Source organism: Anopheles moucheti, chromosome 3 (genome assembly GCF_943734755.1).
Source record: "Anopheles moucheti chromosome 3, idAnoMoucSN_F20_07, whole genome shotgun sequence".
NCBI lineage: Eukaryota > Metazoa > Arthropoda > Insecta > Diptera > Culicidae > Anopheles > Anopheles moucheti.
In genome coordinates this window covers 75,866,648-75,885,078 of record NC_069141.1, presented here as the reverse complement: position 1 = coordinate 75,885,078, position 18,431 = coordinate 75,866,648, and the positions used below count along the sequence as shown (strand labels likewise).

At 45.0% G+C, this 18,431-nt stretch overlaps 1 protein-coding gene across 1 annotated transcript; it reads right to left on the bottom strand.

Moving 5' to 3' along the window:
- Positions 1-13,237: 13,237 nt before the first annotated feature.
- LOC128303008 (scavenger receptor class B member 1-like) lies at positions 13,238-17,959 on the bottom strand. Its single transcript, XM_053039861.1, has 6 exons — positions 17,779-17,959; positions 14,886-14,977; positions 14,593-14,814; positions 14,236-14,520; positions 13,550-14,144; positions 13,238-13,473 (listed from the first exon to the last, which is right to left on the bottom strand). The coding sequence occupies exons 1-6, from the start codon at positions 17,957-17,959 to the stop codon at positions 13,238-13,240; spliced, it is 1,611 nt and encodes a 536-aa protein (XP_052895821.1).
- Between the last annotated feature and the right edge of the window lie 472 nt (positions 17,960-18,431).

Genomic DNA, 18,431 nt, shown 5'->3' with positions numbered 1-18,431 from the left:
GGTGGGCTGCTGTAGACCTACGGCGAACTACAAATTACTACTGCATCACTATACCGTAGGGCTGATTGCTAGTGCTTTGTGACGCTCGTTGGGTTGATAAGTGTTTGGAATGAGTGGATCGAAATGAATGATGGCATTTAACATCTGGAATCCTAGTGAATGCTTTCATTATTTTGTGAGTTACAATAATCGTTAAAACATTCTTTCAATAAGTATCAAAAATATCGCCAATATCCTCAAAGTTCACTTGAGAAGACTCATAGTGTTTTATGATTATATTACGAAAATGTTATCATTTTTGTTAGTCAGTCAACGAATAACCTTTAAAATATGCAAAATTATTGGTTTTAAATTAAAAAGATTAATATGTTTCATACTAAGGTATCATTATTTCACTCATACAGGGAGCTAATTTGAGATTGTCTACTCAAGACACTTCAGCACTCACTCAATCACTCCACCGATATACACTCATGCTGATATATCTTATTAATGAGTGCAATAACTCACTTAAATCACCATGAATCAATAGGAGAGTATAGATTCGGAGACTGAGATTCAGAAATTCAGTTGATTCCTGTTTGAATTCGATCCCCATTAATTGGCTCTAGGGCTCATTTAAATTAATGTATAGTCATTTAATGAGATAGGTTGATATTGAATTGAAATTCATCCAATGTGATTTAGTATTTTCACAACACGAATTGTTATACTGTCCTTGATCACTATTGAAATTATAAAAGAATTAAATTATGAATATTCGACATATTAGTACAGTGGATCGCCGATTATCCGGGTGTCTGATTATCCGTGCAGCTTGGAAATGACAGCTCCAAAGAAAATTTGATATTTTCAGACAAAACCGTTGACGGATGAATTGAAAGACCCAATTGTATATCATCAAATGAGCTCAAATTCTTAAAAAAAAACAACTACAATTTCTTTTGCAACAATAAACAATTATCCGGCAACTGTCGAGTCTCGATGAGCACGGATAATCGGAGCTCCACTGTGTTGTGTAGATATTAGTGGATAATGTATCTATTGATGTCATTCGACAGAGTTCGATATTTCTAAAGATACTAGGTCGTAGAGTGTCCCCATTCTTCTAGACATCTTCTGTTCAAGAAATAATTCTTTGTAGAGAGCAATTCTCCTTTACAACACTACCCAATCCCCATAACATAAAGCAACTTACATCGAACTTCTGACAGCATAGATCGACAGAAAGAGCGCAAAAGTAAAGAAGGATAGTTGTAAAATGCGCCCAATCAACCGGGTTAACGTCAAGAAACTTTTCAATCATTGCCAGTAAGTCCACCAACAGTCGGCCGGGGCTCACCACAGCCAGAGCCAAACGTAACTGAAGGAATTACCTTCCCCAACTAGGAGTAGTTTGAGCTGTGGCGAACAGTGTACCGAGTTGTTTCATAGCAACGATGGTGTTTTTTTTCTCTTGCCTCCTCTTCTCCACAGCCACATTAATGTTCCACAGTCATTTGCAGAGGCCACCCGATGGGGGGGGGGCTGGCTGGGAAAGGGTTGGGGGAAAACCTCGCATAGGAACGAATGTGTACAGTGCTTTGACTATTGTGCGGGGGGTGCTGTACGGTGCTACGGTGCTTCACCATCCACCACCCCCCCGATCAGAGGAAGAATCAGAGTGGTGTGCTGAGCCTGCACATAAAGCTGCGCGCGCGGCCTCATGTACACCGAGAGCTTTCTTTAATTTCTTTAACGCACGATTAAGCAATGCCTCCATACCCGAGCAAACGGGCCAGGCTCCATTGTACCGAGCGGGGGCCTGGTGGAGGTTTGCTAGAAGTTAAAATTTATGGCGGCCGGCTGGAATTTGCTGCTTGTGGAAGGTTGACGCTCAGCGGACGGTTGACGGTGTATCGTTGTTTTGCTGCTTTTATTGATACTGTCACCACCGGGCACTGTCTTGCCAACCACCTTCTTGGTACCTTGGTACCTTACGGGGGTTGAAACATGACAGCAAAGAGTGGGGAGAAGAAAAAAACTACCCCATCAAACCTTGAACTCAAATGGACGAACTCGCTAGGGGTGGATGCCAATTCTCAGTCACGGGGAAGAATTTGATTTCCATTAACGTCCGTGTGCGGTATTCGTCGGAGCAATTTAAATGTCACACGCTTTTGTGGTATAAATACATTTTTTGGGTACTGGTACTGCTGCCTGATGGGTTCATCTTTCATCTCGATCGGTGATCATTTACGTAACCGCCGGACAATGCCAATGCAATGTCTGCTCACACCATTGAAAAATATATATATTTATTACTGAAAGCTGTTCCATTCAGGCCGTTTTTTTGTTTGTTGGCTTTCATTCTTTATTTGTGCAACGAAAAGCAAATCCCCAATTACTTCTGAGGGGCTGTGGATGAAAGGTTAAAAGAAGGATGGTTGTTCTCCCCATTGTCACCGTCTGTATTTGTTCGCTCGCCGCAGCCGCGCCAAGAAACCGTTTTACAGTGCGAAGGCAACCCGGGCGCGCTAATGAACCATGGGACACAGCACATCAACGGTTGATCTGCTTCGATGACAAATTACCAACGCCACGGTGCCACGGTAGCGTTTGGCCCTCAACACCAAACAGGCCTGTCGAGCGATGGGTAAGCTATTTTAAATTCAGTTTCTAATCACGGATGGCCTCTAAAACGGCTCGCTCAGCACTTCAACCGTTCGATGTTTGGTGGAGCTTCGAAAAATGGCGGTGCCCCACTCGGAAAGGGACCGCGCCATACGCGCGAGGGCAAGGACGCTGAAGGTCTTTTCTCTCATCCGTCCTCCTCGTGTCCATCCGTACACCTCCCCTGTTTCGTACTTCCCCTGCCCAAAACTGGCAGTGTCAGCAAAAATAATCGTACACTCCGGTTTGATCAGGCTTTGTGTGTTGCACGGACCAAGAACCAACGAATCGGCAAAACACCGACGATACGTTGTGGTCAAACTGCTGACGCAAAACGAACAACATATCAACAAAACGCGCCCGGGACCGTTTTCTCATCTCGCACGTCGTCACAGCCTCCGCGCCGGGCTGTTTGATTGTGGACAAATTGTGGTAACGCGAAACGAAGCCACCAGAAAATCAACAAATGATCGCCAAGCCGCGGAGCGAGAGAACGACCAAAAGCAACGAAAAACAAAATAAAATCCCACACAAACAGGGTTAAAATAAATAAAGAACTTGTCCGCAGGCAGAAGATGGGCAACAGCATGAATGTTCTAGGCAATCCATTAACCAGCGCTTCCGAGCTATCCCCGTGAGACTTACATCGATAGTGATGTTTCGGACGATGTTGTTTATTTATTCAAAACAATATTTAAACTTTTTGATCAATACCGGTTACCGGTAGGGATTCTTCTAGACGTTCAGCGTCTCAAATTCAAGAAGCTTTGAAGTGTTGGTGGTTTGGTGTCGTGATTTGGGTCGATAAACATGCTTAAATATTCAAACCTAATTAAATTCGTAGCAAACCTTCCCGTTTGATCGAGTTTTGAATTTCCGGATTTCGTCCGCGAACTCATTATCTTATTGATAAAAGACTGTTTCAAGCAGGCTGCGTATTAGTTTATTGTGAAATGCTAATAGAATTTGGTTGTTATGTGCCTAAAAATCGTTTTTTTTAAAGAAGGAAATGGAATATTCCATCAAGGACAACCGATAAACGTTATCGGGTTGCGAGACGGTCAAGAACAAGCGGAGAACAAGGCTAAAAGGTGAACAAAAACAGCAGCAAAAACCCGTCTAACCAAGCGCCGATAGCACCGATGTCTGGCGGCAAATGAAGCAAAAATACGATCAATATCATTAAGGTGCAAATTGTGCTAGCAAAAGAGATTTATCACCTTTCACAATTAGCCAATTATTTTCGCTTGATCTCACGCGCAACGCACACGGGTCCGCGGGTGTGATTGTGCCCTGCGGTTCATTAATAACGAACGCCTGATGAGCCGACGTGGCATGTGCAAACGATTCCCTTTCCTAACGAGATGAGAAATGATCTGAGTGTTGCGTTCGATGCTTTTAAGGTTCTTTTCAGAGGAATTGTGTTTTTTCAGTCTTTGCTTTTCATGCGTTTACATCGGATTGCTTCATATCGCCGTGATTTGAATGGGTGCGATCATTCAGAATGATCGCGATGCACTAGCGATCCCGATACGATCTCATTTTTACCATTCGGGGTGTGTTATAAAACTATTTTATAATTGCTTCGCCACGGTGGGAAAATTCAACCTGTTTTAAGCGTACGCAACGAAATTCGGTGCGCTTAGTTCCGGACGATCACGATCGGTCGTTTCGGGCGCTGTAAATCGGAGCCACGAGCCATTGTGCCGGTGCGGCTGTGGCACATTACTAGAAAGCTAGAATACACCAACCACAGCCGCCCGGCTCTCGATCGTTCGGTCTTGATAACAGGCTACGTTTTTTTTTTCGCTGTTGTTGTGGCTTTTGTAAGCTTGCAATTTTATGCTAATTATTCCAAATGTTGTTCTGAGTGATAACCCCTCCCCTTTCCTTTCCCCTCCCACCTCATCCGGCAGCATCTCGCCCAGTGGGTCTCCCCCCGCTTCAACGGTGGCAATCTACCGTAGCGCAACCGGCAAGGTGACTCGTTTCTTTTGACCTTCTAACAATTTTGTATAATAAGGATCGATCGCGAATGCCATCGAGGTGACAGTACGGGCACGGGGCTTTAATTGCTATCACTTGTGCAAACGTGTTCTGCCAGTCGAGTGATATAATGCGAAAAGGGTTTAGAGGCGTAATAGGAAACGGTTCCGAGGATCCTGCCTGTACTGGTTCTCCCTCCCCCCGTCAATTGCCGCCCGGAACGCTACTAAACCGGACGCGAGCGTTTGACCAGTTCGACGGTGGGTAGCAATCAAAGCAACCATCGTTACACGTCACTGGACAACGATATGCGTGAGAAGCATAACTTCCTGGAACTGGACGTCATGCTCCGGAGTTATGAATCAATACAGAGCGCCGAGGAATTTAACACAGTTCCATGACTCAACTAGAATCTTCTATAAATGCGTTTGCGTATTTTGTTTTGTTAAACACACTAAATGTTGTCGATGGATAATTGAAGACTCCATCGGCACGGCACGGCGATGATCGTATAGAGCATGACAGAGCAAAAATTGTGTTCGACATGTTTTCATTTGCATAAGAGTTTTGGGACCGGATTTTCATCTTCTCGAATCACTCGCACAAGATGTTCTACAGCAATTGACGATGCGCTAATTGTTATCGCTGGTTGTTTGTGACATTTTAACGGGTTAATTCTCTGGCTTTAGCAGCAGCAAACCAAACACAAAAAACCAATGACTCATGTTAAGACTATGTGGACGCTCATGTAAAGCATATGCGGCAGGTATTGCCATTAATATTATTTCCCCCCGTGGCAAAAATCACACACCGCCAATTGTTAGTTTCAATGAAACGATGCTACCTACGGTGTGATGTGCAAGCAATATAAAAAACCGTACTGCAATGGTTCATTGTGTTCCTGCAAGGATTCGCACGCCCGTCTCGTCATAATCGAAGGTCATATTCAGCGCACTGCGCCGACCGCGGTAACCTTTTAAGAAATGGTCACCATTGGCGCGTGGACCTTTATGGCATACCGAATGCGGTCCGGGTGTGTGTTGGAGTTGCTGAGTACTGCTTAGTCTGCGCACCAAACAGCAAACGACCTTAAAATGAGTGATCGTAACCGAAGGGCGTGAAAATGGTGGCCACCAGGCAGTTAAATGTATTCGTTGTCCGTTAGAAATGAGGGTGGTGAGCATTTATAGAATCATTGTTCAAGGATGTGGCTTAATGAAATGGAGTCAAAGCAGCAAAATTTAGTAATAGTATGTGTTGGATACGTTACGCAGCGAGGCACTCACGCTCTCCGGGAGAGTGATCTCTCGTCGGTTGATGTGGACGAGTGCCGTTATCTCGGGATGGACCGAGATCGTTATCTCGGTCCCGATCGCGAGGATAAAAGGAGTCGAGTTTGCGTCACGAGCAGGAACAGCTGGATCCTCCGATAGTGTAAAATAATGTAATACGTAATAAAACATAAAAGTATGAAATAATGTGTTTACGAGTACATATAAACCAATAAGTAATCAAGTTACAACAAATCAATAACACAAACAACGAACAAAAGAAGCAACAACTTGCTTTAGGCAATTTGAACCGATGTAACACCGCATTGCATACTTTACGGCGTTTATGCTGTCAGTGCTGTCAAACTCGCTTCGAACGGAAGCTTTCGCCCAGCTACCCTTAGCGTAGTTTTTTTTTAATTGATTAATTGCTATTACTTGAGAATAGGATCACTGTGAAGTGATAAAAATATTGATCAATACATTTAAAGAAAGATATTAACATTATTTGAATAAAAATGTTAATTCTCATCTATAGACATTGTTGCGGTGATGTTAGGAAAAATTTGTTTGGGTCATTTTAATGTAATTTATCGTATTTTATAAATATGTTTAGTTAATCGGCAACTCATAGGCTTTTAAAGTGATTACCTCTTCCATACATTTTATGTAACAATTGAAAAATAACCTCAAACAGCAAAGCGTGAGCTATGGATTGGATGAAAGTAACTGATTGTTTTGTTTTCCCCACTAACCGCATGCCATTGAATAAGCACACTGGCACAGGCCTAGATTTCATTTACTACCATTGACATTGAAGCAAACGCTCATACTTTGAGGCACTCTGTTAGCACAGCACAACACCGCTACCGACCTGAGCTGGGCCATTTGGTAACGAAGTCACGCATCCACACCGATAAGTCAGTGAAGGTTGTGAAGTATTTCTTGTCTTGTTTAACTGCCCCCACTAACAATTGACAGCGATCGGTCATTAGGAACGCTCTGCGCATAGACAACAAACTACAGCAAAAAAAAAAAAGAACAAACACTCACATTCGTTGGGGTAGTCTGAAATTAACACTACCTAATATGTCAGGAATCATGGACAAGTGTCTCGCTACCAAATGGAAACCCCAAAACGCACTGAGGGTCATCCTCGGAAATGATTCACTTGCGCTACAATTTGAACAATCACTTTTTTATAATTACCATTGGGCACAGTGGCAATAATACGGTACAGCAGCAATAACACAACAAGGAAGCTGAAATAGTGGTTTGAAGAGCAATCTGCTGCTAGGATGCTTTTATATCAATGGTTCAAGTTTAAAGGTACAATCAACGGTAATTGTGCTGTAAAATGTGGAGCGTACTGAAGTAGAAACAACAAAACCCCTTTCGAAGTAGTAGATGTCCTTGTGATGTACTGCCTCGACGTGCTTTGTTACGCGAGACTCTTCAAGACACATTTCAGATTAGGGATGGTAGTGTACTCCTCCACATTAGTACACTATGTACCAGCCGCTAGTGCACATTATAACACTCAGTCTTAAAGTCACTGTCCAATATAACGAAGGAGTGTTGAAGATATTCAAAGTTTTCATGGGTTAAAGAATTAAAGACAAAATATTAAACTACGTTAAGCGCTAAAGATGCGGCTTCTATAATGTCCACGCAGTCAGCGAGGCGCTATGCTTCGGTGAGTTAACAGAGGCTTCCGAGGCGCTACGCTTCAACTGGTGTAGCAACCGAAGGAGTTACCCAATGTAAGTCGAAGCATTAATTATTGTAGCCGGAAGACTACGAAATAAACATGTGTATTTGATTTTTGTCATACATTTATAATTATTGTAGGAACAAAAATTATGAAAACTTATTTTTTAAGGTCGCAGATCCGAGTGTACTTCCCCCTTGAGTATTTGAGTTTAAGTTAGAATGTTGTTATAAACCCAAAACAATTTCAAAAATGTTGTAAATCGTCTTAGAGATTCTTTCAAGACATAACCACAATTATTGATATTTGCAATTGCAGATAAATAAGGCATTTTTCATATAATTATTAATTTGTATTTGTAAACCAACGATCTTGAGAACGAAGGACGATCATACAAAACACAAGAATTAATGTGATAAAAATTGTGTCTTTTGTTAACATGCATTCTATTTCTAATCACACTAAATCATTAGAAACAGTTAAATGGTCTAAAATGCGTTCTCGCTGCAAGATTGCGACCATTAGCACTAATTACCAGCACGTTGTGCGAAAGCAATACCTCCATGCATTAGCCCACACACGCAGTTCCTTCTTGGGTTTCGTTTGCTCGTCTGAAGAGCAAAAAAAAACCCACCTTCAACGTTAAGCCAAAACCACCAAATTTAAGCGAGATCAATTAACGCTTCACATCCGAGTGAGCGCGGGCGCGCAAAACCGCATCGAACCCGCAATCGTGCGCCGCGGTGGAAAATTTCGGTTGCGTTTTTTTGTTTTGTTTTTTGTTTTTTTTTGGGATCAGTAGACGCCATGAACCGTTTTCCACCGCTGCTTGCATGCCACTTTTCGCAAAAACCAAGGATCTTACAGGCGCACGGCACGTGACCTACTGACAGTGAAACTGATCGATTTCTCGAGGCCTCCGAACGGTGATGAAGAAGCAATCGTACGTTTCGTGCACCTTTGCTACTAAAGCTTTTGCACCGGAATTGGGTTGGTCATGCGTCGGTTAGCAAATCTTTAAATCCACGCAAACGCGCTCCGGTGCATGCAGCACGACAGTTTTCGTGCCGCCGTTTGGAACGAAAGACCAACGGCGAGAGCGGTACGGTGAAACAAAAACAAAAACGGTATAGAAACAGAGTTGATACCACACGACGGTGCATGTGGAAATGTGTGGATATGATTTGTTTTTATTGTTTTTTTAATTTGTGAAAAGAGAAAATTTGCCACCCCTGCAACGGCAAGGGGGACGCAGATAATTTTTGTGTTAAGAAGCAAAACAAAAAGCATCGAAGATTTTGCTTTACATGGCCCGATCGCAATTGTGAAAGGACCCCCGGAACATTCACAGCTGAGTCATATTACGTTACGGCAAACTATGGGAAAGCACTTACACAGCTTGAAGTTGCGCCTTCCGAGAAACATGATGAGTTGAGGTCTCCGATTGGTTGGTTCCCCGTTCAAGCTGCAGCTGATCCGATCCGGCTGGTGGTGACGAGTACACAACACGCTCTACGCAGATGCTATACGGTCTGGTTTCGGTGAGCGGAAAGCCCCCAAAAACACCAGTCGAGACTGGATGATGTCAACACCACCTTGGAACGGAGATGCTTTTCAGCGCACGTGCGGAGGTTACGATCACACTTGATCCTCGCGCATAGGTAAAAGGCCACCGCGTAGGAACCTTGTTGCGCTACACTGAAACTGCTGGTGCACTTGCTGGTGAACTTTGCTTTCGAAACGGATCGAACTCCGGCTACACACAGCTACACACGGAAGCGGATGAAAGCTACGATATATTAAACAAACATTAACGAAAAAAAACTCGACCACTGATATTGGTACGTGACGTCAGTAAATGAGGCACACAGGAGAAAGAAAACCGGGAAAAAAACACATAAATAGAAAGCTTTTTGGCAAGCTGGCAAATAAACCGGAAGTAAGAGGAAGTAAAGTGGTTTGCTTGGATAAAAGAACCAGACACGCATGTACACGAACGCATTAGAAAGAAAAAAAAAACTGATCGATCGCTAACTCACACCACATTTCACAGACTTAATAATGATGTCAATGAGCCTCGATGGCCGTTTTTGATTTTGGGCACCTTTTAGACGAACGTTTGATAACACGCGCCTACGACAAGATGACAACGGAGATCACATGCCGGTAACGCCGTTACCTCCTCGTTTTTCATCCCCACAGCGTAACGCTTGGACTGTGACCGATTTTTTGTTTGTTTCAAACATCCGTAACGGGATTGCGGGATTGTGCAAAACAAAACAAAAAAAGAACCTAAACACAACAGAGACGCGTACACACACACACACGGCACTAATCCAGACTGCGATGGGCACAACATAAAAGGGTACATACACACTGGGCCACAACCAAACAGACCGAAGAACCGAAAAAAAAACCGCTAACCGGCCACCGGGGGTGTGTTACGCGTGTACCGTAAAGCAACCACCGAGAAGGACTGACCCAGAGCTGTGGGCTTGGACGTAAGGGAAAGGTTTTCCGCGTGTGTGTGTGTGTGCGTGCGTGCGACGGTTCCACTCCGTACGCGCGGCGGACTTACTTCCGAACGTGTCGAGTTCAACCAACCGACTGAACCGACCGCCGTGCGTTGCGCGATCGCCCATACGCGGCTCTGTGGTGAGAGCCGCGTTTGCGTGGGGGATCTGACCGACGGGATAGATAATGGTGTTTGCTTTCCTGCCACTGTACCTAACCCTCCGGTAAGCACTATGAGGCCACGGTGTAGCTGTTAAAAGTTGTTAGCTGTGTGTGATAAATTTGCGTTAGGATATTTCGACTAAATGCGACCGTTTTGGTAATATTTCCACCAACATTAAACTACCCCCTTACGAATTACGCTCCCTTTCCAGGGCGCATTATTTGTGCACTAGAGGGTTAAGCGGTGGTTTCAATGTGCCCATGGACCGGACTTTCCGATTTCCGAGGACCGCGTGTGTCATTCGATTGGTTTCAATTCCCTTACCTACAGCGTTTCGGCTACTCATCGAAAGACTTCAATGCTAGTCAAGCGGAGGGAAACTTCAAGCGTTAAGCCAGAGCCCAGAGTGTGGTCTGTTTGCTAATTGTGAAGAACGCTGTTTGTTTATGTACTGCCGCACCATGACGCTAGCAAACTTTTGACCAAAACCGTGATGGCCACTACCTGCACAGACAGTTTTCGGTGGAAGAAAGTTTTGCAGAACCCAACACTCAAATAAACCGGCACGGCACGGTGAGCAAAATGTGCTGATGAATTATACAAAAATGATAATGGCGTTTTGTTTGTTTCTTTTTATCAAAAAATAGTTCATGGTGAAACGGCACACATAACGCAAAAGACCAAAACAGATGCGTTATAATTGTGTCCTCTTGCACCCACAACGCCCCCAGACATTGAACAGCAACCGTGGCTTTGGCGTGGATAGGAGAAAGATGGAAGGTGACTATATTAGAAAGGTTAGCAATAATATCGACGATGCTAAATGTATGCATATTTGTATGGAGTGTATGGAAAGTTACGGGGTGTGTTTTGCTTTCGTGGGCAGACATTACGTGAACAATCGAACATTGATGCGAGGGAATCAAATGTCCATGCTTATTTCTTTCTAAATCTCCATTTTGTGTGATTGGTTTGGGGAGGTTTTTTTCGCACGAAATAGGTAACAGTCTATGGATATAACTGCTGTTGCGGTAATATAAAGATACAACATCAACAGATCATGGACTACCATATAGGATATTTCTTGGATTTATGTAACCCTCTTTGGTACTACTGTCTACGATGGAGGGGTTGTGTTGGGGATTAGTACTAGACCTATCATGTGTATATAGGCGAGTTCCAAAGAAGATCTAGTAGTTGCTTCTGGAACTACTGAAGATTTCCAGAATAAATTACTAACTAGAAGGACGTTGGAGATATTCTTCAAGAAGCCATTGCTCTAAATTCTTCAAAAATTTCTGATATCTCTTCAACTTCAACAAACTCTGACTAAGTCTCACTCATTCACCTACTTACTTGCTTATCAGACGCTACCCCTGCTTCGCGATCTTGGCCTGCTCCCCTAAATCGCTCAAGGTCGAGCGCCGTCGCCAGTCAATCAATTATCCAGGTCTTTCTGGCGGAGTCTAAAGGACTTTATGGACTGGGTAGTCACTCTCAGGACGTTACCAGCCCACCGGAATCTGACGCGTCTAATCCGCTGTATGAGTTCGCCATACAGCTCATAGAGTTCGTCATTTTAGTGACTTCTCCATTGTCCTACCACAAATAACGATCCAAAAATTCTTCTGAACATCTTCCCTTTGAACGGAACTAAGAGGTCATACCTGGAATTTCTGGCTTACTAGACTTATTTTACCACGTGGCCGGATAGTCACAGCCCTTGCTACAGGGGATTGATCTGGATAGGATTTTGGTCCGGTTCGTTCGTGTAAAGACCGGCGTCGCTACCATCATGCTTCCGTCCGATCAGTCGAAGACTATTCCATTAGAATTACCCATAATCGTACATTTAGTTATGCTTATGGAGAGGATCGAGATCTAAACGCAAATCAGACATGCATGTAACGAACGCTCACCAAACTAAACTTAAAGAACTATTACATTTACATATTCTACAAAAAAAACAGTTCCTTAAAAATATGCAAACATGATGAAACAATCAATCTCATATGAGGCAACACAAATACCCGGTAGTGTGATTTTTCTTTTCTTTCCAATCAAACAATGCAGTTCGATGCATCGATACGATCAGTTTCATATCCACACAACTGCAACGAATTTGTTTTATTGCCTGCATTGTGGTACGTCACTTACGGCAAACGGCTTTGCTATTATCATTATCTATTATCAGACCGCCGCCAAGCGGTTCTCAGCGGCCAAACAACATGTACGGCGGGAAGGCGATGCCTGGGTGTAATACGCAGTACTGAAACAATTTGCCCCACTAATGGCTTAGCTGTACGGGGCGCTACACAGCACTGGGATGCAATGCAGCGCATCGAGGCACGTTCTAAAGCGATTTTTTTTTTGCTTTTGGTTTAGCCCTTCCCCGGTTGGGCATGCATATCGGCAATCAGCGGCCAGATGGCTAGAGCTGGTGGTGTAGAAGCAGGGAAAACTATCGCACTACACACACAGCTGGATACGGATTAGATCGGGCTAAGACGCATGAAGGAATGGGGGGTGGGGTGGAGGCTAATTTACAAGATAAAGAAAAAAAACAAAACAGATACAACTACGTAAAACGTATTCTAGCTTACTTCTTACTAAACTGGCACACATCTAGTTGCGCACTAACGCGGAGAGCATAGCGGGCCGGCAGGTGGGGGCTATGAGAACCCTAAACCTCATCTTAAGATAATAAAAAAAAACGAAACGTCTAATCGAAGGGCACTTGTAGCTGCGTATCAAACAACCTGCTGTTCGAATGATTCGAACACCGAGCGTACGGTTTACGTGCGAAACTCCCGTGCTATCGCTGCAGAAGAGCATACGCATGTAATGGAGGTGGCGTTACCGAACGGTTCTTACTCGTAACGCTCAGCGAATTTGTGAGTATTCATAGTGAAATATTGGACAGGCGGGTTTGGGCTCGAATCAGCCCGAGCATTCCTTTTTCCTGGAGCTCCTGGCATGGTAGTAGCATTTGGCGATGAGCAGAACGAACGACAGTACGAAGATCGCTAGCGTACCGACGCGCAGTGACATCTGGATCGCGTTAGCGCTGTACGTGCTGTGGTAGATCATGGCACGCAGCTCGTCCGAGATGACTCCCGGCACAACTTCCAGCCAGATCACCGGCAAATACTGTCCTTCCTTGAACTTGTCAAGTCCTGCAACAGCACGGAGCAAAACGTTACTTGTCATGAAACTTGATTATCGGTACGTTCCGCCACAATTCTAGCTTACCCGATACCATGGCTGCCTTCTGCACCTGCACGTTGATCTGAAACCGTGACGCACCGTCGATCGGAAACGCTAGCCGCGGGTGAACGTCGGCGTACGTTTCGTGCTTTTCCTGTACCGGTTCCACGCCCTCGATCGACTCGATCAGCTGCCGATCGCCGGTGTAGAAATGCGGAAACGAGGCAAAGATGGGCGCACCCATCGAGCAGCCGGTGATGTTGAACAACCCGCTCGGTGGGCACGAGCCCGTATCCAGATGGCAGTAGCAATGGTTCGGCATGTGCTCGTCCGGATGGGAGAACACATTGGTGGGAATTTTGTACCGCCACGCGGGTATGCCATCCAGTGCCGTCACCTCGCTGTCGTAGACGAGCGGGAACTTTCGGCACAGTGACTTGATAAACACCTTGAGCGGTTGCTTGCGGTCCATCAGATGGGGCGGAAATTGGGAACCATCGGTACCGCCGATATGATCACACTCGTCCGTGTGCCACAGATCTTGCCTCGGTTTACCGTCCAGGTGTTTGATGATGCCCAACTGCTGCAGACTGGATTCGCCCGAAAAGACGGTGAAATTCTCCGCACTCGTGCCGTTGCGCTGTGGCGATAGGGAAAACCAGAAAAAAACATTTATTCACCACAATCCGTTGTACGGGAATTGTCCATCACCCAACGCTAATCGTACTTACTGTCATCAGCATCCCAAACTTGGAAGTTTCGATTTCATTGCCAAACATTGATTTGGCGAGACTTAGCAATTCGTCCTCGTAGCCCCACAGCAAGGATTCGACCGGTTTTTTGATGAATGCCGATGAACCAGCCGAACTGGCGGCGACATTGAAGGTGATTTGATTCCAGGTTCCCTCCACACGCTTCTTGGACACACCGGTAAGGAACACCACGTTCGGTACTACCACCTGATCGAATGGTTTGCCTTTCGACTCCTCCGGTAGGTACTGGATGTCACGATACTCCTACCAAACGCAAGCAAACGCACAGAATCGTAACTACTGCCGTCGTCCAGTCGTTCACGCTTGTTCACTTACCCGGTACGAGATGGTTCCGTCACCGTTGTACGATACGTTCACTTTCTTCGCCGTTTCTTTGTAAACGTATGGGCCCAAATCTTCCACCCGAAGCTTGGACGCTTTACCGTCGAGGAACTCCTGTGCGTTAGTGTAGTTAAACACGTGCACCTTAAGTAGCGGAAACACGGGCGGTCTGGCCCACCATTCTGCGGCAGTGGAGTTTTCCTTAAGTATTAATTGCTAAAACAAATGGAAAGAATGTGTTGGATCAATGGTGGACGCGGTCTAAGGCAACGCTTGTGGACAACTACCTTCAGTAGGGAATTGTTGTACATGTTCGTGCACCACATGATAAAGAATCCAATTGCACTCGCTACAAATATTATAAATAGAACGGCAAATACTGAAAAGAAGAGAAGAGAAAGTCATAAGTTTATGAAGAATATTCTTTTGTTACGACAGCTTACGAATTCGTAAAAGAATTAATGGCAATAGAGAAAGTACGGTTGAGATAGTTTATGTTTTAAAATATTTTTAACTTTATTATCAAATCCTTTTTGATATTGACAAAGTTATCAAACCATCTTTGATACTTACTGATACCTTATGGAAGCAACAGGAATAATTTTATGTGCCTGAGACCGTGAACAAGGTATCTTATTACGCCCTTTGGTTCATTTATATTGCACAAGGGTTAGTTGTTGTCCAAAGCTATGTCCAGGCTCAGAAGCTCTAGTAGACAATAGAATTAGGGCATATAGGTAGATCAAGCGAAAAGACTGGGCAATGGCGTTGCGATCTCACAGTTTCTGATAATTTGGTCTAACAAATCAGGATCGTCCCCTTATTATGAGGACATAATATACGGATGCATTTTAAAATCTTGGTAGAAGTTAAGTCACAAAGAGCTAAAAGTAGAACTGCAGGAATTATTTTACTACCCATCATAAAGAATTCATAGAAAATCGGATGTCCTGCAGGAATCTCCGGAAGAATCGAAACGAAAACTATCAAATTACTTAATGCTATTAGTTCAGAGTTCTGATCTGGGTTTGCTAGGATCTTGATCCTCTACAGAAGGCAAACAATGAATGATCGTGATGATGGTATCCCCTAATGCAGGACAACGTAAATAACTATTTGGCAATTTAGTAACCATTGGAGCTATGCGCATATGAAGAAGGACATTAGAGAGGTTGGTTCAGATGATTGGGTAACACTGATTGAGGGAGGTCAAAATGTCTTGGTGAGAGTTCCAGAACAATCAGACCCAATAGTCCCTATTAAACTAAGCCTATAAGAGACGAATTAATGACTACAGAAGCCTAAGACTAATTATTCAAACCCTTCGTCGAATGGCGTTGAGAAGTGAGCTATCCTATCATCGATCATACCCATGGGACAATTGGCTCAGCAGCGCTTGGCAACAAAACTACTTCAAAGCTCAATACGGTTAAACACCCCATGCTCTAGGCGGATTGTATGATTTAAATGTTTGCACAGATATCCACCCATCGGGGGGACAAACCAAGCCTGACAACACATTTTGTAAATGGGCAATCAAAACGCTTGTCGCTTGTCTAACCTCGCACACATTGCTATTAATCACTTATGGCGCTAGATGAAAGGATTCAAATTATTATCAACAGCGTGTTCAGATGCGTGCTTCGTGACCTTTCGAGGCCTTGGTACAAAGCGCACAGTAGCGACAAAGCGACGGATTATCGCACGAGAACCATTCGCAAACGGCTACTCCTTGCTGTGGGGAAGGATTTTGGTGGCCACTTGACGGGTTGGTTCAACCGATCGATTCGAATAACATTGTACGGAGTAAAGCATGCGCTTTGTCTCCTTTTTGTTTCGTGGGACATCAGTGTCATGTGTGTGTCATGTACGTACGGTCGTAAGCAGAGGGAAAAAACACAATTTCTTCCGATTCCGGAGGAGCGTGGCACAACACAAAAGGGTATGTTTTCAATTGCCTTGACATGACTCGGGGTCTACCGGCAAGATCAACGCTACGCGATAATGCTCGCCGCCCATTTGCACTCGCCGGGCAAAATCTCGTAACACAGCCAGAGACTGTGCACGGCGGTTCGGGGCCGCACAATGGCCGATTGTGCACGACGGTCAGCGAGGGCCGGCGACGACCCAAGGTGCACGGAGCGGCAAAATGGCGTCACAGAGTATCGATAGGTGAAGTGATCGGGCACATTTTCATTCAACCATACAAAGGACTTTCGTGGCTAATTGAATAGCGTCAGCAAAACAGGGACTTGAGCAGGGTGGCTAATCTAAAGCCTCACATACTTCCTGCTAGATTAGCGGCGAGCGGAGCATCGACAAGTGAATCAAGAAGCTTCCATCATCATTACACCTCGGCCTGAACTCGGATTCTAGCTGCTGCTCGGCTTAGCGCACACGCAGATCACAATCCTTGACCCGCAATGTCATGTTTTCGTTACACAAAAATTGATATTGCGTCCTGCACTGGAAATGTATCAGTCCCGAATATGGATCGCCCATATCACCCGATCGTCCGGTCCGCGTTGTTGATTAATAACGCTGCTGGCTGCTGTGACGATCGACGACACCACCGCTGAAAAGACTTGCATAGCGCCAGGGTCCGGTGGCGACTTTAACGACGCGATCGCGTTGGAAACGCGCAGGAGTGATGATTTGTGCGCGCGCGTAAAATCTAATGCGGAAGCAAAAATGTGTCGGTCTTAAAAAAGCAAAATAATATACACCATCAAATCGCAGCCGCACTTGTTCGTTTGGAAATGATTCCACGAGGCCAACAGAGAGTGCGAGAGAGAGGGGGATAGAGAGAGAGAGTGTGTGTGAGTGTTGAGCATGTTGTGCAGTAAAACGAGTACGATCGCGATATGAACCAACACGCGCATTTACGTTTCACTTTCGACGACCGTCCCTTATTTTTTCGGTGCCCGCGAACCATGATAAATCGAACAGATAAGGCGCCAGAGGTCAGGCGTAGTTCATTATTTAAATCTACCACTTGAGAAGCCATCACATTTCACCTGCCATCAGCTGTCATGCACATGGTCACACCAGAAGACACCCAGTGCGTAATCAACCAATCGTACGATGGCCAACGCGAAACATGCTCGCGTGTTGTTGCGAATGTTGCAAGTAAGGCTTCTAAACGTTTCAATCCGCGGACAATGTTAACACTCAACTCACTAAGTATTCGGATGCACTGGTTCTCTTTGGCATCTGCACCGGAACGCTGCTCTAGGTCGAGGTAGTACAATATGGTGTTCAACGCACTGGTTCTCCGTTTCAGCGGTTTCCGTGGTCGGTCGGTTTCGGCGCTGGTCGGGATGACCGTCTCTGGGCTATTGAAGGCAACCATCTCGGGCATGTTGGCGATTTGAATGCGGTTCGGTACGGGTGCGTCTACGGTACCATACGCTGATGTCTTGCATACGTTGACGCTGGCGACCGCACTACGCTCTATACCCTAAACGCACAGCGGCACAAGTCAAGCGGTTGAAGCACTCTCTTCCTATTGTGCCCTTAATCAAGCGAGGGCCAACGACGGAAAGAACTGAACGACTCACACGGACCGCGCACTTGTCGACTCGCAGCACTAGACTGAAGTCCTTAATCTATTCTTTGAGCACTTTTGATGCTTTCTTCCTCTAGCGGGGCCTCGGAGCTGTTAACGCACGCCGAACGCCTTATCGCTTGCCGCGGGGAACTATATTTGTATTGGTCAGCTAGACTGATAACTGCGCCAGAAGGGAGAAGAAATAGCTCAGCATGGCATTAAGCGATCATCGATTGATGAGCCCTTCATTCACAAACACACAGCAACGACCGTTACCGATAGT